General features: G+C 34.6%; 2 protein-coding genes across 2 annotated transcripts; one reads left to right on the top strand and one right to left on the bottom strand.

The window, feature by feature from the left end:
- Positions 1-1,442: 1,442 nt before the first annotated feature.
- LOC131626111 (protein BONZAI 3-like) lies at positions 1,443-6,107 on the bottom strand. The gene is made up of 14 exons (XM_058896931.1): positions 6,102-6,107; positions 5,625-5,732; positions 5,455-5,511; positions 4,570-4,749; positions 4,338-4,472; positions 4,183-4,244; positions 3,969-4,065; positions 3,764-3,878; positions 3,604-3,680; positions 3,279-3,416; positions 2,736-2,903; positions 2,505-2,618; positions 2,303-2,399; positions 1,443-1,775 (listed from the first exon to the last, which is right to left on the bottom strand). Exons 1-14 carry the CDS (start codon positions 6,105-6,107, stop codon positions 1,648-1,650), a joined length of 1,482 nt encoding a protein of 493 aa, XP_058752914.1. The 3' UTR covers positions 1,443-1,647.
- A 10,050-nt stretch (positions 6,108-16,157) lies between these two features.
- Positions 16,158-19,791, top strand: LOC131626110 (protein BONZAI 3-like). Its single transcript, XM_058896930.1, has 14 exons — positions 16,158-16,301; positions 16,406-16,453; positions 16,541-16,795; positions 16,892-17,071; positions 17,229-17,363; positions 17,453-17,514; positions 17,632-17,728; positions 17,819-17,933; positions 18,018-18,094; positions 18,289-18,426; positions 18,679-18,849; positions 18,965-19,078; positions 19,184-19,280; positions 19,664-19,791. The coding sequence occupies exons 1-14, from the start codon at positions 16,158-16,160 to the stop codon at positions 19,789-19,791; spliced, it is 1,761 nt and encodes a 586-aa protein (XP_058752913.1).
- The last annotated feature ends 5,856 nt before the right edge of the window (positions 19,792-25,647 follow it).

The raw sequence follows: 25,647 nt of genomic DNA, 5'->3' as shown, positions 1-25,647 counted from the left end.
CATTCTACCAATACCACTGCTGCTACTGCATTCGGTTCTGTTAAAAAAACTATGGGTGTTTACCGTAGATGTATCTATAGAAGGGTCTGATATTGATAATGTGAGATATTGGATCGAACTCTAGTATGGTTGAAGGGTAGCTTCTTGGTTCGACATGGTTAAGCATGACGTCGAAGGTTGCTCACATTCTGGTGTCGAAGTGTGCATGTTGTAGTCGAAGAAGGGTCGAGCATGCAGATGTCGAAGATGCTAGAGTTGTTAGCATGTTAAATTAGGTTTTAGTGTTTAAATCCTAATTTGTTAAGTTAGCTTGTTTATTAAGTTGGCTTGTGTAATGGGCCTTGCTGAAAAAGCCCATTAGTTAGTATGTTAGGTTTTATTATAAATAGCATACTAGTCTCTCATCATTGCTAAGCTGCAAATCCTAATTTGGGGTGAGAGAGGTTATTTGTTATTCTTGTAAACTTGTAATCTTGTTTTAAGAGAAAGTAAAAGAATAGCAGTTATAACCAATCTTGTGTTCCTCTTCTTCCTTGTCCTTTATTCATCCCTTATTTTATACTTTGTTCGTGGCATTGAATTCACAACAGATAATTATGGGTATTTACCGTAGATGCATCTACGGAACGGAGAAATCTATGACCATTCCGTGGATATATCTACCGAACGTTCTGTGACAGAAATTATATGGTCCATAATCACCAAAGGCTTCTATAAATTTGGACTTTGTAGGGTTGCATTATTACACACAAACACAAACACAAAAATGGCTCACATAAGGCCTTGTTCATGGCAGTGAACATCATCCAAGCGTCCCGATCCTGAACCGGTTTATCGCAGAAGGGATGGGCATGTTATTTTCTCTTCCGTCAAACCCCCCATGCCGGTTAAATTTTGGAACATCCATTCCTTCAACCAACTCAAGAGGACTCTGATGTCTTTTTTAAAGGGGGGATACAAACCCGTCGAAGTTATCAGAAGGATCCAGAGGCTTAGAACAAGAACCTCATCTGAGACCGGAGAAAAGGAACGTTGGTGGGATGAAGTGGAAGGCGACGTTGATTCCATTCTAATGATGCATGGATCAGATGATATTGTTTTAACTGTTGTAATATTAGATCTTTTAGTTTTCTTAATTTTCTATTTGAAATTTCGATGCATCTTTTAATCAATGTTGATTTTAGTCAATGAATGGATCTTTTATCGTTACAAATGTTGTTGTTCTGGTTTTGAGTCTGGGTTACTTCCGTAGATGCATCTACGAAATAAAATAACGTTAAACAAAAAAATGAGTGTTTCCGAAAATACATCTACGGAAGCACGAGGACAATTTGATATATTCAGTGGTGCGCAAGAGAGTCATGGGGTGGGATGAGAAATTGTCACTTATAATTTGAGATAGAGGAAGTAACAAAAAATAGAAGCATAAAAATTAACTACTTTCTAACATCTATAATCAAGACTGCTACATCTTTGAAGATGCATGCTTGTATTTACAGTTCATTTGAATGAAAAATGTAAATATATTGTGAGACCTAACATTTCGTCTTCACCCAACATAAAAAAAGTACTACTTAAAATCTAAGGAATTCTGTGCATCAACTATATATTGAAAGAACTAAGGTTGGCTGTCTCTAACTGTAAAACCTATTGAGTAGAGGATCCAGCATGAGGGAAATAGGAAGTGAGGGGTTTGACATCTCTACTCCGCATGAAAGTCAAAAATTGATTAGGTAGTTCCTCCAAAAGAGCTTGCACAACAGAGATTTGTCCAGCTGTCAGAAACACAAGAATACGGTTCGCTTAAATGAATAAAAATTAGATAACATGTTGAGAATATAAAATATAAAAGAGTAACAAATGTTATATTTGTATTTTCAACTTAAACTGGATGGTACACGGATTGGCGTCAATAGAACAAAGCCAACAAACTAATTACTAAGGATTGAAAGACTATCAGCATTTATTAGTATCTCCAACTTGCCAAGGAACAAAGACTCTGGGATATAGCTGTTCAGCCACTGGTGGTTGTTGAATGCATTAGAGTTTCTAATTCTATTGCAGCTATTGAACCAACGGTTCCTGATTGTAAACTGTAAACTACTTATGAATAAATTTAGAAAGGTGTATGTTAATTGTGTGTAGGAATTCAAATGTTATAGCTTATTGACTTATTGGTTATGCTATGCAAGTTGAATGTAAGTCTTGATTGGGGTATGCCCATCCTTTGTATGTTGCTACTGTCACATGTAATGCCTCTGTCATTTGAATATGAAGTTCAAAAACAAAAACTAATACTTACAGTGTACTTCTCCCATGGGGACAAACTGCACTATATCTCGTGTAGCTACACGGCCAGTAGAACTTTGTAGGCGGCGTCCATTATCAGCATCAAGTACCTGTAATAATTAACCAAAGTTTGGGTTACTAATACCCTCAGATGACAAAGCATAGCATGGAGCCATGCTAAAGAAAAGAAACTAAGGCAAGGATATAAGGTAGACCTCCATGCTCGTGAAATCAGCACTTCCAACACCAACTATAAGAATCGACAAGGGAAGATCAGATGCGTTTACCAGAGCATTTATTGATTCTTGAAGATCTGTAACAACTCCATCCTATGACAAGATCACGGACATTTGATTGGTTAGTTTTATGCACTGACGTAATCATACACATTAATATGCACGAGAAAACAGCATAAAAGATAAAAACAAATTTATTATCACTCTCACCGTTATGATAAGCAATACATAGTATTTAGTGCTGTTATACGATGAAAGGGAGTCGGCAGCCATCTGTGCAGCCTTGTTGATTACTGGACCAAATAAAGTGGGTCCTGATAGGCGGACTGTGTGTAAAGCACTAGCATAAGCTTCCATTATGCCTTCAACTCTTACCACCTAAACACATAGGAAAACTATATCTTATCTCTTTTTAAAGAATGTATCAAGTTCGCGATCAATGCGCAAGAAGGTAAGAACCCATAATTTGTTGACCTATTGTTATTATGAGAAAACATGGAGATGTAAGTTTTTTAGGAAGACTTTTTACAGCAAATTTTAAAAACTCATTGACTTTATTCTCAAACTCATCATTCATATGATCAATATTCTATATGAATGTTATTATCATTAGACACGATGAATGAGGTAAAACTGAGTTTATTAAAGAAAGAATTAACAATAGTCTTCCACCTTTCCAAGAATTATCTAGAATCATTGCTTTGCGGAACAAGTTTCCATCTTCTACTATAAGCAACAGACGGAATTCCTCACCTCAGAGCTAGCTGGATTCCCATTCAGATTAAAACAGTGAGATACGGTACCACCGGGTATCTTGCCTCCAAATCCCCAAGCAGGAAACCGCTTATCAGAATCATAAAACTGAATAACTTCTCCAACTTCCATTATAGCCTACATAAATTTTACCTTGTTCATCAGGCCAGACAATGGTTATAAAGATGTAAGGGTAATTATTCGATAAAAATATCCGGAATAATATATGATCATAGTGAAATCTTGAATGTGGTTGATTCCATTATGTTTCACAAGTTGATGATTAAAAAACTTGGAATCTCCCATTGAAAAGTATCAAGTTTACCTTTTGATATGAATTTAACTGACCGGATCCACTGATGTAATGCAAAGAATCTGGCTGTTGAGGATTTCCATTGGAAGCTGAACAAATATCAAAGCACTTAACAAACTACAAAAATGAAATTATTCTAATCACCTTAGGCAGTAGAACAATGGAAACTTACCAGTGAAATCTACTGCAACCATGAAGTTTAGCTCAAATCCACTAGATATGTAATCAATAAAGCTGAATTGTTCCTTTTCACAATATTGATCCACAAAGAGTTGACCCTTCAGAACCTAAAGTGAAGAAATTATACCAAGTGCGAGGTTAAGTAGAAATCAGAGCCAAAATGTAATTCAAATTCAACTGCATGGATCAATGAACACCTTCTCTTGTCCATGGTGTTTGGATGGCATAACAAAATTGGCGCCTTTCTTCTCATGGTATAACTTTTCCAGATCTGCTACTGATTTCTGCATTTTACTGTTGTCAACAAACTTCGATGTCACTATTTTGCATCTATGAAGTATTAACTAGAAAATGAAAAGCATAAAAAAGTTTAGGCCCAACAAAATAAAACAACTATCATTCGACATTTACCCGATCAGTACATGATTGCCACTACTATTGAAATCGAAACACTCTATAACTAATGGATTGTCCTGCATGGAAAAGATAATTTAAAAAATGTCAGAGTAATCTGTATGATAATGATGTACCATCCGACATGTTGTGCACAAAAATGGAAAGCTTACTTTACTTCCAAACTGCTGGACACTGAGACAAAGTGGTTTCCATTTCGGATTTAAATTGTTATCTATAACTTCAGTCTTGCAAATAGGAACAGAACCCCCAGTTTCAACCACTCTTGATATCCTTAGAAAAGGATCCTACACAAGAAAAAACAAAATGAAAATTTTTAAAAACTTTTATATGAATTAAAATAATTCATAAATAAATATGTAGAGCAGGATATTGAGTTAGTACACTTTTAGAAAATCTGTCTTTGTTATCCAAGTGAGAACAACGAAAAATAATCTCAACAGCACTCCTTGCAGCAACAGTCTCCTCAGCATGAATGGTAATCGCCCCTTGATTTCTTTGACTAATGTTCTGGCTTTTGATTTGAAGCTTCAAAGTTAAACTCCTGCTTGGTTTGGTCACTATCTGTTCCGTAGTGGACACACACAAACAGAAGAGACACCAATGTCACACAAAATCCATAATCATAATTCTGCATGCTACAGAGTTAGCAAGCAGCTATAATTAAGTAAACCAGATCCATGTGTGTTTGTAACTTTAAATGTATGCATATTTTATTACTGAATGAAATTAAGAATGATCTCACTAGAAGAGACTGATTTATTAACATAGACAGATTTACTTATACCAACATAGAAATTTCAATAATGAGAAACATTTAAGAATGTGCCATATGAGATTATATTTGGGGTCAAATACTTATTTTAAAATGATTTTCAAAACCATGAAAAAGAATGTCCCATAAAGTTCTAAGAAATTTCAACACACAGGTAGATCTAAGAAATTTCATTAGTTAAGCACTTGTCTTAAAATAATTTTCAAAACCATGAAAAAGAATGTCCCATAAAGTTGTCTCTCATCAAAGTTTGAATGAAAAGGTTTTTAATATTAAAAAACTAAAGAAAATGTCATATTACAACATCAAGTGGGCCACTCAGAAAAGTTGTACATTATTAAACCTGGCTAATATGTATAAGGTCAATAGTCCATCCTAGTATTAAATATAGCTTGAAAAGAAAGGAGTAGTAAAAAATAAATTCTTTAGGATAGGATTGAAACATGGGTGAGTAACAAATGAAATACTGTGATGGATACTAATATATTACCGACCTCTGATAAAGTGCAACTAGCCTCTCCAAGGAACTCTTGATCATTCAGTTTTAGTGTCTGCAAGAAGTAACATAACATACTCAAACTTTTGGTTTTTAAATATATAAACTTCAACATCACAACTTGTTATTGCAAACTAAAATACTTTATAGCTGAAGTTTCTTACAAACCTTGGTGGGAACATGATGATATGTTGTATCAATGTCATACACATGAAATCTGAAAGAAAGCAAAACAAGTGAGAATGAGTTATAAATATGTATATACAAAGCACAACACTAATGAAAGGATAAGGACATGAAGAATATATATAGCTTACACAAGTGGTTGCACAATCTCAAAGTGAAATGCAATGTTGGAATTATAAAATATTGGAATTATAAATTTGTATTTAGGAGTCAATACATGTACCTAGAAGTCTATGCCTAGAAAATTACATACATGTATCTAGGAACTAGCAACATCCTTGAAAATCTTATCTTGTATTTACTCTCTAGTGTGTATATAATCAAATTACTTGAGTGCATTAGAAACTCAAGCATTTCACCAAATATTCACTTCTCTACATGGTATCAGAGCTCTCGATCCTGAGAGACTTGTTTCCGCATAAACCCTAGCCGTCTTCATTTCGGTAAATCCCAAGTCACCTTCATCGTGACAATTTTTCTGCCTTTATTGCAGCCTTGTTACCCTTCATTGCAAGTTTTTTTTTCTGCCTTCATTGCAGCCTTGTTACCCTTCATTGCAGCCTTGTTACCCTGTCCAGAAACACCTCACACAACCCCTCTTTATCCCTTTCATCTGTCAACCCTTCATTGTTGTCTTTTAGGCCCCTCTTGAGGAATATTTCATCTTCTTGTTGTTATTTTTATTTTTAGCTTGCTACAAATGGCTAAAAAAAATTATGTGGATTACTCTTTATCATTCACCGAGGATGAGGTGAATCGTTTAAAGGTTATACTTGACTCTGTCGGTAAGCCTTTTGGAAGTTGTTCTCTACCGACGACCGGCTTGAGCGTATGCTCTCAATCCTTTAGTGTTTGCGATAAAATACCTAAGAATGCTTGGATTTTGGACTCTGGTGCCACCGATCATATGACATTCAATCCCAGTTGGATTTCATCTTACACCTCCTCTGAGAAGAACCGTTATGTTACGGTTGCTAATGGTTCTTATGCTCGTATTGATGGCTCTGGGAGAGTTAACTTGCAACCTTCACTTCAATTACAGGATGTGCTACATGTTCCCACACTCTCTCACAACCTAATATCTGTTCGTAAACTCACCCGTGATCAGAATTGTAAAGTAATATTTTTCACTTCTTATTGTGTTTTTCAGGATCTTACCACGGGGAAGACAATTGGAGTTGCTAAGGAAAAGGGAGGGTTGTACTACCTATCTAATGAACCAAATTGTTCGAAGGTGTTGGCTTCCTACTTGCAGACTGAGTCTTCCGTGTCCTCTTCTCATTCCGCCGCACAAATTTGGCTTCAGCACAAACGTCTTGGTCATCCACCATTCTCTTTAGTTAAGTCTATGTTTCCTTCTTTATTTTTACATCATTCAGTTGAGTCTTTTAAATGTGACGTTTGTGAGTTAGCTAAACATCATCGTGTCTCTTTTACTCGTAGTTCCAATAGAAGTGCTGAACCTTTTGATCTCATACATTCTGATGTATGGGGACCTGCACCTATTTCTAATATTTCGGGTGCTAAATGGTTTGTATCATTTATTGATGATTGTACTCGAGCAACTTGGATTTTCTTGATGAAGGATAAATCAGAAGCACCAGAATTGTTTATTAGTTTTTTAAATATGGTACAAACACAATTTGGCAAGGGGATTAAAAGAATCCGCTCTGACAATGGCAAAGAGTATGCCAATCACATCCTTTCAAATTTTACCAGTCAACGGGGAATAGTTCATGAATTTACATGTGTCGACACCCCACAACAAAATGGTGTTGCAGAAAGAAAGAATCGTCATTTACTTGAAGTTGCTCGAGCCATTCTCTTCCAAATGGCAGTTCCTTACTCATATTGGGGAGAAGCCGTTCTGACAGCTGCCTACTTGATTAATCGGGTTCCATCTCGCATGTTAGGTAATGTCAGTCCTGTTCAGTTTATGACTTCACGGTTTCCTTCTGTTTCTATTTTGCAGAGTCTCGAGTCTCGAGTATTTGGTTGTGTTGCCTTTGTCCATATCCATAAACAACACCGAAGTAAGTTGGACCCCCGCGCAGCCAGATGCATCTTTGTTGGCTATCCCCCAAACAAGAGAGGATATAAATGCTATCATCCTCCTAGTCGTAAGTACTCTGTCTCTAAAGATGTCACGTTTCATGAGAATTTAGCCTACTTCACTCGTCCTCAGCTTCAGGGGGAGAGCATTCAAAATGTAGAATCTGATTCCGAATTTTTAGTCCTACCTGAGTTGCCCATGACTCCTCTTATAAGTCCTATTACCGGTCCTACAATTGAGTCTCCTGTTAGGAGTAAATTAATGGTAAATTCATGTGTTAATATAAGTGATTTCTTCTCTAAACTAATGCAAATTGTGATAAATCCATAGGTTTTTATTAAGAATTGAACTGAACAAGTTTAGTTCGTGCGTAAAGCAAATCGAATCACTTGTGGGTGTTATTGTTGCAGGTTTAGAGCTGAATTGAAGCTTGAGAAGAACATGAGGAGGAAAGAGAGCTGGAAGTCTCAAAGGCAGAAGAAAAGGATGGAAATTGCAAAGAGCGCGCCGCGAGAGTCCTAGAGCGCGCCGCGAAAATATCTCTGTTTTGAAGCGCGCCGCGCCAGTCCGATGTCGCGCCGCGGCCTCGGCGTTAAAAGCCCAAAACTTCTATTTAAAAGCCCTAGCTTCCAAGAGAAAAATAATTTTTTGTGAAGAGCGAAATTAGGAGAGCAATCTGAAGGTGCAGCCACAATCATCAATTGAAGACCAATTCTCTATCAAGCGAAGACATTCCTTTGATGAAGATGAATTCTTCCATTAATCTTTGTGTGTTCTTCATGTCTATGGAGAGCTAAACCCCTTTTGTTGAATCTAAGGTAGTAGTTAACCTATGAATATACAATACCATTAATTAATTCCTGTGAACAATTGTTTGAATTCATTATCAATAAGTAATCTTGTTTTTATTCTTAAATTATCGTTGAATCTTTGATCGAAAGAAAGGATTTAACTTTTGCCCTAGGTTACTATATTGATTCAATTGCAATTTGCAGAGATGGAATTGTAATTGGATTTTCATAATTATCGTTCTTAATTACTATTATCGTTATTGATATTTGGAGAGATCGAATCTCATACCGGTAAAAGCTTTCTAATTTGATTTGCAGACATGGAATCTTATTTGAGGATAAGTGAAGATAATGATTCAAAAGATTGTTCAATTGTGAATTAATTGATAATTGTATAGGAATAGGTTGATGAACCCTAAGGTCACCCTTTGAGGCTGCTCCCGACAGAGTGACCCGAGTGCAGCTCACTGCCATATGGGCGGAGTGGCAGCAGCATGTGGTACCGCAGGAGTACCGTCTCACTCGAGTCACACAGGACTGGCACAGTGAGGAGGGGTATGTCACATGGTTCTACCGGGTGTCCCATCCTCTGCTGAGACCCGACGTTCCCGGCGCTCCTAGGCCAGCACATGAGGAGATCCTGGAGAACCAGCAGGCCGAGGATGACCACGCCATTGATCTCAGGCCGATCTGCCAGCGGATAGAGATGCTTGGGCGGGACGCGTTGGATCGAGGTATCGTTGATCAGGGCGGTCCAGAGGCAGTCGCCGTGATGGAGAGGATCGTCACTGATGCGGGCCGTGCAGCGGCATACAGGCGGCAGATGAGGTCCCAGGGAGAGAGGGTTAGGCATACCCAGTAGGGGTCCTGGTTTATTTTTTTTTTGTTTTCGGATTATATGTTTCGCACACTATTACTATTTGGTTCGGCTTGTATATATTATTTGGATTTTATTTATCGTATTAGTATTTTCTGTTTATATGTCGCTTATTTTATTTGGCGTTTGCGTTTAATTAAAATGCGAGACTGTTTAAGAAAAAACATAAAAAAAAAAACACAGTTTCTGCATAATTCGGAAGTTCATTTCCGAATTCACCCCCCATGAGGTGTTTTCGGAAGTTCATCTCCGAAGACACCCCCCATGAGGTGTTTTCGGAGATGCACTTCCGAATTGTGGAAATTTTTTTTAAAAAAAAAAGCGCTTCGGAAGTTCATTTCCGAAGCAGGGGTATTTTGGGATTTTCGCTGGGGGTGACCCCCATAGGGAGGTGGCTAAAGAAATTTTCTTGGATTATTTGCAAAGAGTAAAATAAGCGTATTTTTCTTAATAAAGTAAGGCAATTGTAGGCGTTATTTGAAAGAGTAAAGGTTCATTCATTTTTGTGGTTAAAGTCGAAATATGTTACTTTTGATTATGATTATCAGATATGAAAATTAAATCTTTTATCTTGCTTATCAACAGTTATGTAGACAGTTTTTTTCTTATTTATTCAAAATTTTGGATTTTTTTTGTCATTTTCGATATATATGGTGATGTATTTATTTGTTATGGTTATATATATATATATATATATATATATATATATATATATATATATATATATATATATATATATATATATATATATATATATATATATATATATCGTTTTGGATGAAAAAGGAGAAATTAATGTGAGATATTGGATCGAACTCTAGTATGATTAAATTGTAGCTTCTTTGTTCCACAATTCGACAGGATCTTAGCATGTTGTCGAAGTCGGTTCACATGTTGTAGTTGAAGATATGCAATGATGTAGTCGAAGTATGCTCAAGTATGCAGTAGTCGAAATGCTAAGATTGTTAACATGTCGAATTGAGTCTGTTTGTCAAGTCCATGATTTAACTTATTCCCTAAGAGTGTGTGTGGATGAAGCATTTTAATGAGGTAATGTAATATTTTGAGAGAATTTAAAATGAATTGCACACAATTTATTGTTTGGATACAAAAATGAAGAATTGTTAAAATGATAGAAATTTATGGAGTATTTTGTCTAAGTTAAATTTAATCATTTTGAAATGACACCAAAAACTAAAGAATTTGAAATTCCTTCATACTCCATAAAATGTATTTGTTACTACTATTTCTTCAAAATTTGCAAATGGATCCTCATATTTTCCAAAATTACAAAATTAACCCTATTTTTTTAAAATTGCAAATTGGTCCTTAATAATTTTAAAAATTTACAACTTGGTTTCAAAATTTTAAAAATTGCAATTTGGTCCCTACTCCATCCAAACAAAATAATTTAAAATGAATGGATTTCAATTGAATCATTTGAATTGCTTTGAATTTTAAAATCCTTTAAAATTTCCAATTACCTCATCCAAACACACTCTAGGTTAACTTGTGAAATGGGTCTATGTGTAAAAGCTCATTAGTTTAGTGTGTTAATTAATTTTATTATAAATAGCATACTAGTCTCTCATCACTGCACACTGTAAATCCTAATTAGGGTGAGAGAGGTTATTTGTTATTTTATAACACTTGTAATTTTGTTTCAAAGAGAAAGTAAAAAATAACAATTTATAACCAATTTCATTGTGTTCTTCTTACTTCTCTCTTTCTTACCCTTATGGGTTTCATGCCAAGAAAAGAAACCTATTATACTTTGTTCTTGACATCAATTTCACAATAAATTAGTGCGGTGAGCATGGAGAAGGATGTCGTCAACAAAGTATGAGATTAAAAAGTTCATCGGGGTAAACGATTTCGATCTGTGGCGCTTGAAGATGAAAGTCCTACTAGTTCAGCAGGGTTGGTTAGAAGCGTTGAAGGGAGCTGCAGCGACGTTGCATTAACAGAGAAGGAAAAAACGGCTATGGTAGAGAAAGCCCACAGCATAATCTTATTGAGCCTTGGTGATAAGGTTCTTCGACAAGTTTTGAAAGAGACGACGCCAGCGAGTTTGTGGTCCAATTGTTGTTGTTGTGTGCTTTGCCCAAATCACGCTCACTTCAAATAAACTCTATTGTATGGACGAGAGTCTCTAACCTTTGAAGAAGTTCAATCAGTCGTGTATTCTAAGAATTTGAACGAATGAAAGGAGTACAAGCCATCTCTGATTGGTGAAGGCTTGTCGGTTAAGGAGAAATTCACTAAGAGAGATGGCAAGTTCGACAAGAAGGGTAAAAGTCAGCAAAAATCTTATAGTGGTGATACATCTGGTATTCAATGTTATCACTATAAGAATGAGGTCATATAAGAAAAGTGTGCCCTGAACGCCTGAAAGGTCGTGGAGGTAAGGATAATGACAACGCAGCCACTGTTTAAGTAACACATACTTACTTGCACCCATTCAAACTCCATTCAGAGAACACTCCGTTCTAAGTAACTCAAGCATCATCACTCTGATCGCCGCCTACGACCTAGCAGCACTTGTCAATAGTAATATTTTTCGTCTCACGTGAGCTGATCTTTAAAATAGCCTAAAAAACCATTGTAGCATGCTACTTGCCGTTGTGGGCTAACCCTCACCCCAAATGTGTAATATACATATTAAGACATCTGAGTCTTTCTGCCCTTGTTGGAAAAACACGCACACCTGTGTATTTTTTTAAACAATATGTTTTTTTATTTAGTTTTTTATCAAACACATTAATAGAAATATGAAACCTAATAATAATGTTTCCATAAATAGTATTCATTTTTTATTTAATAGTTTAATCACTAAAATTGCACTCCATAAGATAAATAAGTAAATAAGTGAGAAAAACATTATTTTTGTGATTATGGTTAATATGAGAATATTATAGCTAGCAAAAGGTCAATCGAGAAAGAACTTTATATTTTTTATCTTGGTTTTTTCTAAAAGCATAGTTTTCCAAATAATTTTTTTTAGTCTAAAAATAGACTCCCTCCGTTCCATAGTGAGTGACTCATTTAGAATAAAATGAATGACTCATTTTAATTTCCAATACACTTTTTTCCAATTCTACCTTCTAATTGTTAAAAAGTTCTCTATTCTTAATATATGATAAGGGTACTATGGTAAAAGCAATATTATCTCTTCTTTTTCTTTACAATTTTTTTTAATCTGTGTGAAATGATGTGCTGGATCACACATTGTGGGACGGAGAAAATATAATTTTTCAAATAATTTTAGGCCTCATCTTTCTAAGGTAGTTGATTTGTTCTTCTCGGTATGTTTTTTTTTTTTGACAAAAGCAAACTCAACATATTTCATTCATAACACAAAGCTCAATACAAGGAGGTATCACATTAAAAATCCTACGCCTAGTCCAAGAATTGGCCGCCTTAGCTAACGTATGGGCAACCGAATTCGCTTGGCGCTTAATGAACTTTACCTCAAAGTTTGGAAATAAGCATAACATATCCTGAATAGATCTAATGATAAAACTAAACTCAAAGGAGCCGACATGTTTAGCTTTTACAGAATTGACAACAACTTGACAATCACTTTCAAAGACAACATGAGAAAATTGGGAGGAGATAGCATGTTGGATTGCTTCCTTCAAAGCAATGGCTTCAGCTTCAAAGACCGAAAGCAAGCCTACATCCCATGAAATACCTGCTCTGATAAAACTCCCCATATGATCCCTAAAGCACCAACCTCTATTAGTAGTACCACGAACATTATTAAAACCCGCATCAACATTGCATTTCACCTTATTTACCATTGGCGGACTCCAAACCGCGGGAACATTATTAGTATCGCACTCCGAAGGTTCCTTTCTAGCTCCGAACCAATCATACCAATTATAATACGCTTGTAAACCGATTCGGAGGGCATCTTCTCGACTATCTTTCCAAACAACATCATTCCTACTCTTCCAAAGAACCTCAAGCATGACCGCAAATCTACCTGCAGTCCTACGGTCCTCCCGACTACAAACGTCAAAAATAATTGACTTAGCATCATGAAAAGAGTGTATTCGAGAGTCAATTATAGAAGACAAACCTGCTGCCCGCCAACTCTGAGTAGTAGAAATGCAGCCGAAAAAAATGTGCCATTCATCTTCTTCTTCCAACTCACACCACGGGCAAATAGATGGACAAAGAACATGATGTTGTTGCAACTTGGTGCGAGTCGGGAGGCATCCCCTACAAACCCGCCATAACAGATGCTTAGCTCTAGCAGGAGCGGAAATATTCCACAGGTTCTTCCAATTACCCTCCATACCATGAAACCTCGTACCCCTCTGCAACTCTCTCCAAAGCCTATAGCCCGATTTCACACTATACTCCCCATGTTTCTCCTCTTGCCAAACCAACCTATCCTCCACAACATCCTCCACCAACGGTACTTTAAGGATAGATTCAGCCCCTAAAGGATCAAAAAGACTCCTCACCTTTCCCACATCCCATTGCTTGACACCGGGAAGTAACAAATCCTTGACAAAAAGTGCATGAACATCTCGACCTTGTGGACCTCTAACCCACCAATTATCTTTCTCTCGAAGCCACGGTTCATACATAACCTTAATATTATTTCCTTCCCCTATGCTCCACCTACTCCCCACTTTTAAAACCTCCTTAGCTTTCCATAAACTACGCCACACATAACTCGGATTGTTACCAACTTTAGAATCCAAATAAGAAGAACGTGGAAAGTACCTTGCTTTGAAGATTCTAGCTACAAGAGAATTGGGTTTTGACAGAATATTCCAACCTTGCTTTGCAACCATAGCCATGTTGAAGGCTTTGAAGTCTCTAAATCCCATACCTCCCTCACTCTTCAGCATAGTCATTCTCTCCCAAGCCAACCACCTGATACCTTTGTTATCTCGACCTCCCCCCCACCAAAATGAGTTAAGCATTTTTTCAATATCATTCACCACGCCATCCGGAATCAAGTAGACACTCATAATGTAGGCTGGAATCGACTGAAGGACTGATTTAATCATAACCTCTTTCCCCGCTTTAGACAAAGCCCGACCACTCCATGAATTAATTCTTCTCCAAATTCGGTCCTTAATAAAAGAGAACACTGCCTTTTTGCTTATGTTTTAAGATATCTAAATAGAATCTTTAAAAATATTATTTATGAGATCGATTAATATTCAATGTTTGCAACATTAACTATTTTAATAATGAGATATGTTGAATTTAGTTATTTGATATTTTTATTTATTATTTTATGATGTATTAAAAAATTAATTAAAATATTTTGGATGACTCATTGTCCAACCTAATCCAACTCTGAGTTTGTCTAACTCGACCCAATGTTTTAATGGGTGGTTATTTTATATCACCCAAATCAAAATTCTCTTTGTGATTCGGGTTTTGGATTTAGCCAAACACAATTCAAATCGGCTCATGTACACTCCTAATTTAGATAATTTAAAACACTTTAATACATGTATCTAATCAAATTACTATTTGACACTGCTTTAACGTTAATTTTAAAAATATTTAAATAAATACTTATTTGATAAAATTTTATTTGATTTATCAGTAAATATATCTTACATCCTCATCGTCAGTGTATGAATATTAATATTTTATTATTTAATATTGTTAAACATCATAATAAAAATACTATTCATATTATATTATTATAACAACTTCAAAAATAATTGTTCTATTTATATACATGTCCGACTATTCACAGGTAAATCAGTCAAAAATAATCCGACCTTAAACGGACTGACCGTTGAGGACCTCAAATTTTTTAGGACTGGGCTAAAAAAGTTTTGTTATTGTATGAGTTCGAAAATTATTATCCGAGTCTGATCTTAGATGGACTTCGGACTAATCAAACCTAAACGAGTTTTTTTGATAAAAAATAAAAATAAAAATTCCACAAGATTTCTTATCAATGAATTTAAAAATTATATTATTTTAAATATAATAAATTTTTAAATACTAAATTATCTTTTATAAATACTATAATGTATTTTTAAATACAACATATATCTAAATTATATAAAATAATACTCAAATATTAAACATAAGAGAAATTAATAGAATACGAAAAAATATTGTTGATTTAATATATACGATTTAAAAGAGAAAGATCATATAGAATAGATTTAAAATTTAATAAATTGAGAAAATCGATATACTATTTTAGAAGGAAACAATATAAATACTAATATATTTTCTTAAATTTATTGCTATGCATTGCAGGCCAAACATGCTATCCACGATCCATGCAAACTAGCCCCTTTGACAGTTATATACACATGTATAGGAAGTGTTATATCATTGGATTCCAAATTAGAGCGAGCATAATTTATTATTATTATTATTATTGAATAAAAAAATATAAAATATATACAAAACAATAAATTTGTATAAAATAAATATGATAAAAATAAAATAAAATAAAAGAATGAAATAGAAATAAAAAATATAAAATATAAAATATAAAAAAAACATATCTATTTTCACATAGAAAAAAGTGAGTAGGATAGAGTTTTTGTTTTGTTTTGTGTTTTTCTGTATTTATTATTCTGTACTAACGGACAAATTAATTTATACCCACAGAGCTTTCTTGTCTAACAAGTTTTTCAGTTCTACACCTAATCATAATTCATTTTCCCAGCGTGCCTTATTATTAATAGAAAACACGCTTATATATCAATATATATAATAAAACCACAAATTACAAGCTTCAATCAATCAATTTCTAACTGTTTTTTGAAAAGAAAAACTAGGGTTTTATAATGGGAGGTTGTTGTTCAGATATCAGAGGAGGTAAACAAGCTGTGGGAGCTCAACAAGCTTCAACCAGCAACACCAATGATAATGACGCCGTTGATTTCTTCTACACTACTCAAGGTTTTCAACCATTGTTCACTCAACTTCAGGTACTTTTCTACTAATCAATATCATCACTGTTATGGTCTTATCGATAGGGTTTCTGATAAAGAGTTGAGTGTGTGTTTGAGACAATTTTAATGTTTTGTTGCAGTTATCTTTTTCAGCAAGTAACTTACTTGATCGGGACATTGCATCGAAGGTGATTTTTCTATACACAAAAATGCATATGCTATGCATGGAATGTTTCTTATTTATTTACTTCTGATGTTTTTTAATTTTATTTCAGAGCGATCCTATGGTTGTGGTATATGCAAAGAAAGGAGATGGAAAATTGGAAGAATTGGGACGCACAGAAGTCATAATGAATTCTTTGAATCCAGAATGGATAGAAAAAATTAATATTGCATTTCATTTTGAGACTGTGCAACCACTTGTATTTCATGTATATGACATTGACACAACATATCACGGTGTTCCCACCAAGACACTAAAACTGAATGAACAAGATTTCCTTGGAGAGGCTAGTTGCACTTTATCAGAGGTCAGTAATATATTATTATTATTCAGTAACACAAAATATGGATACATATAAAGTTACATTGGTGTCTCTTCTGTTTGTGTGTGTACAACGGAACAGATAGTGACCAAACCAAGCAAGAGTTTAACATTAAGGCTTCAAAGCAAAAGCGAGAACATTAGTCAAAGAAATCAAGGGGCGATTACCATTCATGCTGAGGAGACTGTTGCTGCAAGGAGTGCTGTTGAGATTATTTTTCGTTGTTCTCACTTGGATAACAAAGACAGATTTTCTAAAAGTGTACTAACTCAATATCCTGCTCTACATATTTATTTATGAATTATTTTAATTCATATAAAAGTGTACTATTTCAATACCCTACTACATATTTAGTTATGATTTAGTTTTATTCATATACCAGTTTTTTAAAATTGTCATCTTGTTTTTTCTTGTGTAGGATCCTTTTCTAAGAATATCAAGAATGGTTGAAACTGGAGGTTCGGTTCCAATTTGCAAGACCGAGGTCATAGATGACAATTTAAATCCGAAATGGAAACCACTTTGTCTTGGTGTCCAGCAGTTTGGAAGTAAAGTAAGATTTCCATTTTTGTGCACAACATGTCGGGCTGTATCATTATCATAGATTACTCTGACATTTTTTAAATTATCTTTTCCGTGCAGGATAATCCATTAGTTATAGAGTGTTTTGATTTCAATAGTAGTGGCAATCATGTACTGATCGGGTAAATGTCGAATGATATTGTTTTATTTTTGCCAAGCCTAAACTTTTTTAGGCTTTTCATTTTCTAGTTCATACTTCATAGATGCAAAATAGTGACATCGAAGTTTGTTGACAACAGTAAAATGCAGAAATCAGTAGCAGATCTGGAAAAGTTATACCAAGAGAAGAAAGGCGCCAATTTTGTTATGCCATCCAAACACCATGGACAAGAGAAGGTGTTCATTGATCCATGCTGTTGAATTTGAATTACATTTTGGCTCTGATTTCTACTTAACCTCACACTTGGTATAATTTCTTCACTTTAGGTTCTGAAGGGTCAACTCTTTGTGGATCAATATTGTGAAAAGGAACAATTCAGCTTTATTGATTACATATCTAGTGGATTTGAGCTAAACTTCATGGTTGCAGTAGATTTCACTGGTAAGTGTCCATTGTTCTACTGCCTAAGGTGATTAGTACTAATTTCATTTTTGTAGTTTGTTAAGTGCTTTGATATTTGTTCAGCTTCCAATGGAAATCCTCAACAGCCAGATTCTTTGCATTACATCAGTGGATCCGGTCAGTTAAATTCATATCAAAAGGTAAACTTGATACTTTTCAATCGAAGATTCCAAGTTTTTTAATCATCAACTTGTGAAACATAATGGACTCAACCACGTTCGAGATTTAATTATGATCATATATGATATATTATTCCGGATATTTTTATTGAATAATTACCTTTGCATTTTCTTAACCATTGTCTGGCCTAATGAACAAGGTAAAATTTATGTAGGCTATAATGGAAGTTGGAGAAGTTATTCAGTTTTATGATTCTGATAAGTGGTTTCCTGCTTGGGGGTTTGGAGGCCAGATACCCGGTGGTACCGTATCTCACTGTTTTAATCTGAATGGGAATCCAACTAGCTCTGAGGTGAGAAATTCTGTCTGTTGCTTATAGTAGAAGATAGAATCTTGTGCCGGAAAGCAATGATGCTAGAATATTCTTGGAAAGGTGGAAAGCTATAGTTAATTCCTTCTTTAATAAACTCAGTTTTACCTCATTCGCCAATTCTAATGATAATAAATTTCTTATAGAATATTATTCATATGAATGATGAGTATGAGAATGGAGTCAACGAGTTTTTAAGATTTGCTGTAAAATATAGTTTTTCTTTGTGTTTAGGTGGTAGGAGTTGAAGGCATAATGGATGCTTATGCTAGGGCTTTACACACAGTCCGCCTTTCAGGACCAACTTTATTTGGTCCAGTAATCAACAAGGCTGCACAGATTGCTGCCGACTCCCTTTCATTGTATAATAACAGCGCTAAGTACCATGTTCTGCTTATCATAACGGTGAGAAATATAAGAAATTGGTTTTATCTTTTATGTTGTTTTCTCGTGCATATAATGTGTATGATAACGTCAGTGCATAAAACTAACCAATCAAATGTCCATGGTCTTGTCATAGGATGGAGTTGTTACGGATCTTCAAGAATCAATAAATGCTCTGGTTAACGCATCTGATCTTCCCTTATCGATTCTAATAGTTGGTGTTGGAAACACTGATTTCAAGAGCATGGAGGTCTACCTTATATCCTTGCCTGAGCTTCTTTTCTTTAGCGTCGCACCATGCTATGCTTTGTCATCTGAGAGTATTAATAACCCAAACTTTGGTTAATTATTACAGATACTTGATGCTGATAATGGACGTCGCCTGAAAAGTTCTACTGGCCGTGTAGCTACACGAGATATAGTGCAGTTTGTCCCCATGAGAGAAGTACACTGTAAGTATTAGTTTTTGTTTTTGTTTTTGAACATCACATTCAAATGACAGAAGCATTACATGTGACAGTAGCAATGAAGACATACATCCAACTTACATAGTATAACCAATAAATCTATAAGCTAAAGCATTTGAATTCCTACACACAATTAACATACACCTTACTAAATTTATTCCTAAGGAGTTTACAATCGGGAACCATTGGTTCAATAGCTGCAATAGAATTAGAAACTCTAATGCATTAAACAACCAATTTAATTTGTACCTTCTAGTTTAAGTTGAAAATACAAATATAACATTTGCTACTCTTTTATATTCTATATTTTCAACATGTTATCTAATTTTTATTCATTTAATCGAACCGCGTTCTTGTGTTTCTGACAGCTGGACAAATCTCTGTTGTGCAAGCTCTTTTGGAGGAACTACCTAATCAATTTTTGACTTTCATGCGGAGTAGAGATGTCAAACCACTCACTTCCTATTTCCCGCATGGTGCATCCTCTAATCAATAGGTTTTACAATTAGAGACAGCCAACCTTAGTTCTTTCAATAGTTGATCACTTATTTGTTAATAGAATATGTATTTATATTTGCATATAAGTTTCACATTGACTATAACATGTAATAAATTGTAAATCTCTCTATATATAATCCATTCTCCGTAGTACTATTGCCACACAGTTGATCTCAATATCTCTCAATATCTTATACGGTATCAGTTGAGATAAATATTCAAACCTAATCAAAGTCGCCGCCGCAATAGCTCCTCCTCGAGTGCTGCAATCGCCGCCTCAGTAGCTCCTCCTCCAGCATCGCCGCCGCGATCGTAGCTTCTCCTCCAGCACTGCCGTCGCCGCAGCTCCTTCTCCAGCACCACCGCTGCCGCAACCCCTCCTACTGTGCCGCCGTCGCTTCTTCCGCGCCTCAAACACCATGTCTTTCTCTTTTGGTGATGAGTCCGAGCATGTTTCTACCAAGGTCTATAGTCCCACCAAATTGTCCTCTTCTTCCAATAAACAAGAGTTTCACCCAACTCTTGTTGCCACTAACATCAACAATAGCATTCCTTTTGTTCTAGAAATGGAGAAAGATCACTACACCATGTGTACTGAACTGTTTGAAGTTCACGCTCGTGCTCACAAAGTGATTCATCACATCATTCTGCAACTAGAAAAAAAACTTGCTTCCACTGATGCTTATTTTGATATGTGGACAACCCTTGACTCCACGTACTCCAATGGATTAATTCCACCATTTCCCTTGATCTCCTTACCACTATTTTGGAAAAGGGATCCACCGCCATGGCTTCCTGGCAGCGTTTAGCTGATATTTTTTAGGACCACCAAAATTCATGTGTCCTTGCTCTTGAGCATGACTTCTCATCCACTCGCATGGAGGATGTTCCTAATGTCTATGCCTATTGTCAATGTCTCAAGCAACTTTCTGATCATTTCACTACTACAAAAAGTATATACAACGCTAAAGTTATAACGGTATCCTATACACTGTTGTATTATGTTAAAGTTGAAGTGATTGGTGATTATAAAAAGTAGTTTAATGACAATTGTTCTTAAAAATCGTGGTAATAAATTATGTGTAACAAGCTTTGATTCCCAACAACTACATTTTTTTTTTCGAGTACATTAAGCGTGTGTCACTTAATTCCATTAATGAAAACATAAATTGAAAATGTTTTAACAATGGTGGATTGACTCAACCGTTGTTAGATTATTTAAATTTCCACTATGGTTGAATTGTTCAACCATGGTTAATGGTTTTACTGGTAAATTAAAACAAAACTTATTGTGCATTTCTTTCATAAGATGTCATAGGCTAATAAGCGAACCAGAGAATACAGCGGTAACATAGTATATATCGTTATATCCATTCATTTGGAACTCAAATTTTCACCCTCTTCGTTCATTTGAATCGCAAATCTTCAACATCTTCATTCTTGTTCTCGTCCTCATTTTCGATGTACGGTACTCTTCATTTTTTGTTTTCATTCCTTTTTTCTGGGTACACGTTGCTTGCTTCATATTTCGTTCAATGTTGTATATTGTTCTTGGTCCATATTTACCGTTTGTTTGCTCTTTAGTTTATGTTCATGTTGTATATTGTACATGTTTCATATGTTTTAGGTTTTTCTATTGGATATAGAAGTGAATAAAAATATTATATTTGTTGTGATGGATATGCATATATGCTTAAGATTTAGTGTTATATTTTTGTTATGAATATGTTTTGGTTTATATTTTGGTGTGTCATTCGCATTCTTATTCGTGTATAAATTTCAGAAGTTGTTATGAAACGTAGTTGGATGAAAGTCGATAGATTAGGTTTGGTTTATGAGAAAGGGATTCTTGAATTTCTTGAATACGCTGATCAAAATCTTCTTGGCAATAATGGTATCGTTTATGGTCCTTGTGTTAATTGTGTGAATATAGATAAAGGTACAAAGGATGAAATATTCCATCACCTATGTTATAATGGTATATGTCAAAATTATACAATATGGATGTGGCATGGTGAGGTGGATAAAGAGGAAAGTCGGGCGTCACAAAGTCAAAATGTGGATGAAGATGAATATATGGATGATCCACTAAAGGATATGTTCTATGATATTGGAGATTCTTCTTTTAAGAATGCTCATATTTATGATACTTTATGTAGTGATAAAGACACCCCTTTATATAAGGGATGCACAAGTTATACACGATTGTCTACGGTGTTAAAGTTATTTAATTTGAAGGCAAAAAATGGATGGTCGGATAAAAGTTTTATTGGAAACTCTTGGGAATAGGAGTAGGTCAAGTGATTAGACTGAACATGCATAAATCTATGGTGCAATTCTTTATCTCTCATATCTTTATTTCCCGTCATTTATTTTCTTTCCCCTATTACTTTCTTTCCATTATTTCACTACTCTTCTTTTCTCATTTAATTATTTCGCTGCTATATATATTTTTGTTTCATCATTTTAACATTAACATTTTTATAATCAAAATTTTGTTAAGTGTTTTTTTCGATTTTCAATCATTGCAATTGACCTCTCTCTCGTGTTTGAAGTCACTTGATCAGCAAATGGCATCAGAGTCTAACTTCTATTATACAACTAATCATTTTAAGGGGTAGTATGATGACTTTAAGTACGCTTTTTATGAACACACATCCACTATTTGATGTGAAAAGTTTGTGATTTAGAAAGCGAGAACGCAAATTTTAATGGAAGCTATTGATATTTATTTGTGGAATTATGTTTTATATGGTCCTTTTGTTTCTACTCATTTTATTAATAATGAAGTAGTAAACAAATCGAGCAATTTGTGGGCCACAAATGAAAAGAGAAAAGGGAAACTAGGGCTTAAATTTAATTACTTGATGATGTGTGTTAAGCACTGAAGAGTACTATTATGTTTTTAACTGTATCACTGCCTAAAAATTGTGTGACACTCTTAGTATGATCTATTAAGGTTATCTCGAGATCAATCAATAGAGGATGAACATAGTTATCCAAGATGTTAATACACTAAGTGAAAATGAAGAATATCTTCAAGGATGGTTCACAAATATTGGATTTCTTATAAATAATTTCCAAAGTTATGTTTCTAACAAATATCTAAGATTCAAGAACTGGTATGGTATCAGAAATTTGATTGAGTACTTGGCTCCAAAGATACAAAAGTTTTTTATTAACTTTTAGTAATAATAAAATAAGAAGGAAATCATCATAAAACTTAAATAATTGATTTAATTTCTTAAGGATTAAGAAAAAGAACTCAGATACATCTGAAGGATCTTTATCATCAGAATCATCTGAAAATTCATCTAATCTTCATCAGAAAAGTTACATAAAAAAGCTTTTGACAGATTGTCACCAAAAGCGTCATATGAAAGAACTGTCGTTGTATAAGAAGGATCTCGTGGAGAGTCATCATTGAAAAAGTGGTATGGAGAATCATTGTATCAAGAGTTTATTCCAACATACAAAAATTTTGTAGCATTGCATGAGAAGATTGTGACAACATGTGAAAAAAATTTATAGGAGAGACATCTAAATCATCATCAGAAGATTCATCCAGAGACTCATCGGAAACGTCATCTATAAATTCATCTGAAGACTCAAGTGAAGTATCTTGTAGAAGAAAAAAAAAAGGAATCAGATGAATAAGTAAACCATTTTTTTAAATTATTTATGAAGATGACGATGAGGTAACTACTCTATCCTACAAGAAAATATTTGATTTAAGTATTAATCTTAGTAAGGAGAATGAGAAATTTGAACATGTAACATATTAAGGTAGGGTACGGGTGAGTTTACAGATGGATATTAAATTAAATGGCAATTTGGGACATAAAGCATAGAATCCAAGGAAAATGTGGGTATGGGATTAGTTTGGCCAATGCCTTGGCATTTGGTTTGTGATCCATTAGCCAAAGCAATACTTGAGAGTGTGACCATATAATTCGAATACGAGAAAAGAAATTTGTTACCAAACATATGATCAGATGCGCCTGAGTCAAGGATCTAGGTCCAAGTGGAAAAGAATTTGTAACAACGGAAATATGATTACCATTCTGAGCAACATAGACAATAGGTGATGTAGTTTACATTTATGCCTTCAGCTAGAGGTACTTATTATACCCTATGATTTAAAAGGATACTTGAGCATTTGTGTTAGAGGCTTCAGTTTGAGAAACATCGTAAACTTTTTGCAGCAACCAATTAGCTTTTGTTCGACATTGTGCCTCAACATGGCCAAAATGGTTGCAATAGCTGCAACGAGGTCCAGTCCTATTATTTCCACGTCCTCTTCCCCTACCACCTTGTTGGTAAGAATTTGAAACATGGGAAGTAGAGTCATTTGGCTCGTTGAAAGTAGGGACTAGAATAGAAGTTGAAAAGTTGATGACAAAATCGCCAAAAAAAATGATGAAAACAACTCGGAATATGGCAAAGAAGGCTCTGTGATGGTCGGTGGTGGAAGATGGTTGCTGGAGCAGCGTGTGGGATGGAATACAACAATAAGAAAATGATTGTTGTGTTCGCCTGAATATGTTAGTGTTAGGTTGAAACTGGATATAGCACAATTGGTTATAGAACAACTAGATGTGTGTAAAACACTGGCTGGACTAAGGATACATTCAAGAAGAAAAATGTAGAACAACCTTAGGATAAACCATTATTGATACCATATAGAATTTTGTAAATGTTGTGTGTCTCAACTTATATAACACTATATATTTATAATTATGTTATGATAAATACATTGAAGCTTAATAAATAAACACTAAACCTAGGAAGTTCTTTAGTCTAGAAATACTAACAAACACTATAGAATGTCTACACTCATAATTAATTCTAACATTATTAATAAAAAAAACTTGAGTTTATTTTTTCTTTCAAGGGCCTCAATCATGGAGAAATATATTGATGAGATGATGAGTTTCTTTAAGTGAGAATGTAAAAAGTCATTAGAGGTTTTTTCCAAGTGAATGTCAAGGTTAGCCATGAATGAAGATTTTCAAACAAGGAAAAAAAGTCTTCAATAAGAAAGGACTAGGAGATAAAGGTGGGTCAAGGGCCTAACCTACTTCACATCGCTACCATCCAACTACCCTAGAAGCCATACTAGATATCCACATTTGGGAAGATATGAGGTCAGTAAGATGGTCTTACCCTAATATCATAGCAGTTCAAGATCAATCAGACTTTCAAAATATCGTCAGAAAATTTAGCGAGTTTAACTAATGTCAAACTGCCAACGTCAGTCACCAAAGTATGTGCACACAAGGTTCTAGTACCAAAGAACCTTAAGATGGACATGTCCTATAAACATACAAGATCATATAAGCATACAAGATCATAACGAACCTGACCTAGAAAGAATCATGTACCCTATGGATTTTCTTAACACGTATTCTCTGAGATAGCTTGGATAAACAAATGTTTGTATTCAAAAACCAAAAAATGTTACTATAAAAGGAAGACGGCTAAACAGTCTCGATTACACACAAAAATAGAATTATTTAACGCCAATGCCAAATTATGAATACTAAAACAAAACATTTATAATTTCAATAATGAATAGTAAATATACATTGGAAGAAAGAAAGATCAACTTGAAACTAAATCAAATAACTAAATGTAAACCAAAAGCTAACTATTCTCTTTGTCCCAAACTATAAGATGTTTTGGATATTTCACGGGTATTAAGAAACATAATTAATATTGTATGAAAAAGACAAATTATGCATGATTTTACAAGATTGTCCTTCATTTATTACATATGAAAGAGAAAAGTAGAAATAATAATAAATGATAGAGGGTTATATTGGAAAAAATATTGTTAATGTTGTATTGAAAT

Source organism: Vicia villosa, unplaced genomic scaffold, assembly GCF_029867415.1.
Source record: "Vicia villosa cultivar HV-30 ecotype Madison, WI unplaced genomic scaffold, Vvil1.0 ctg.000262F_1_1_1, whole genome shotgun sequence".
In the NCBI taxonomy this organism is placed as follows: domain Eukaryota; kingdom Viridiplantae; phylum Streptophyta; class Magnoliopsida; order Fabales; family Fabaceae; genus Vicia; species Vicia villosa.
Note: the sequence above shows the minus strand (reverse complement) of the source record. Positions and strands in the feature narration are given on the sequence as shown.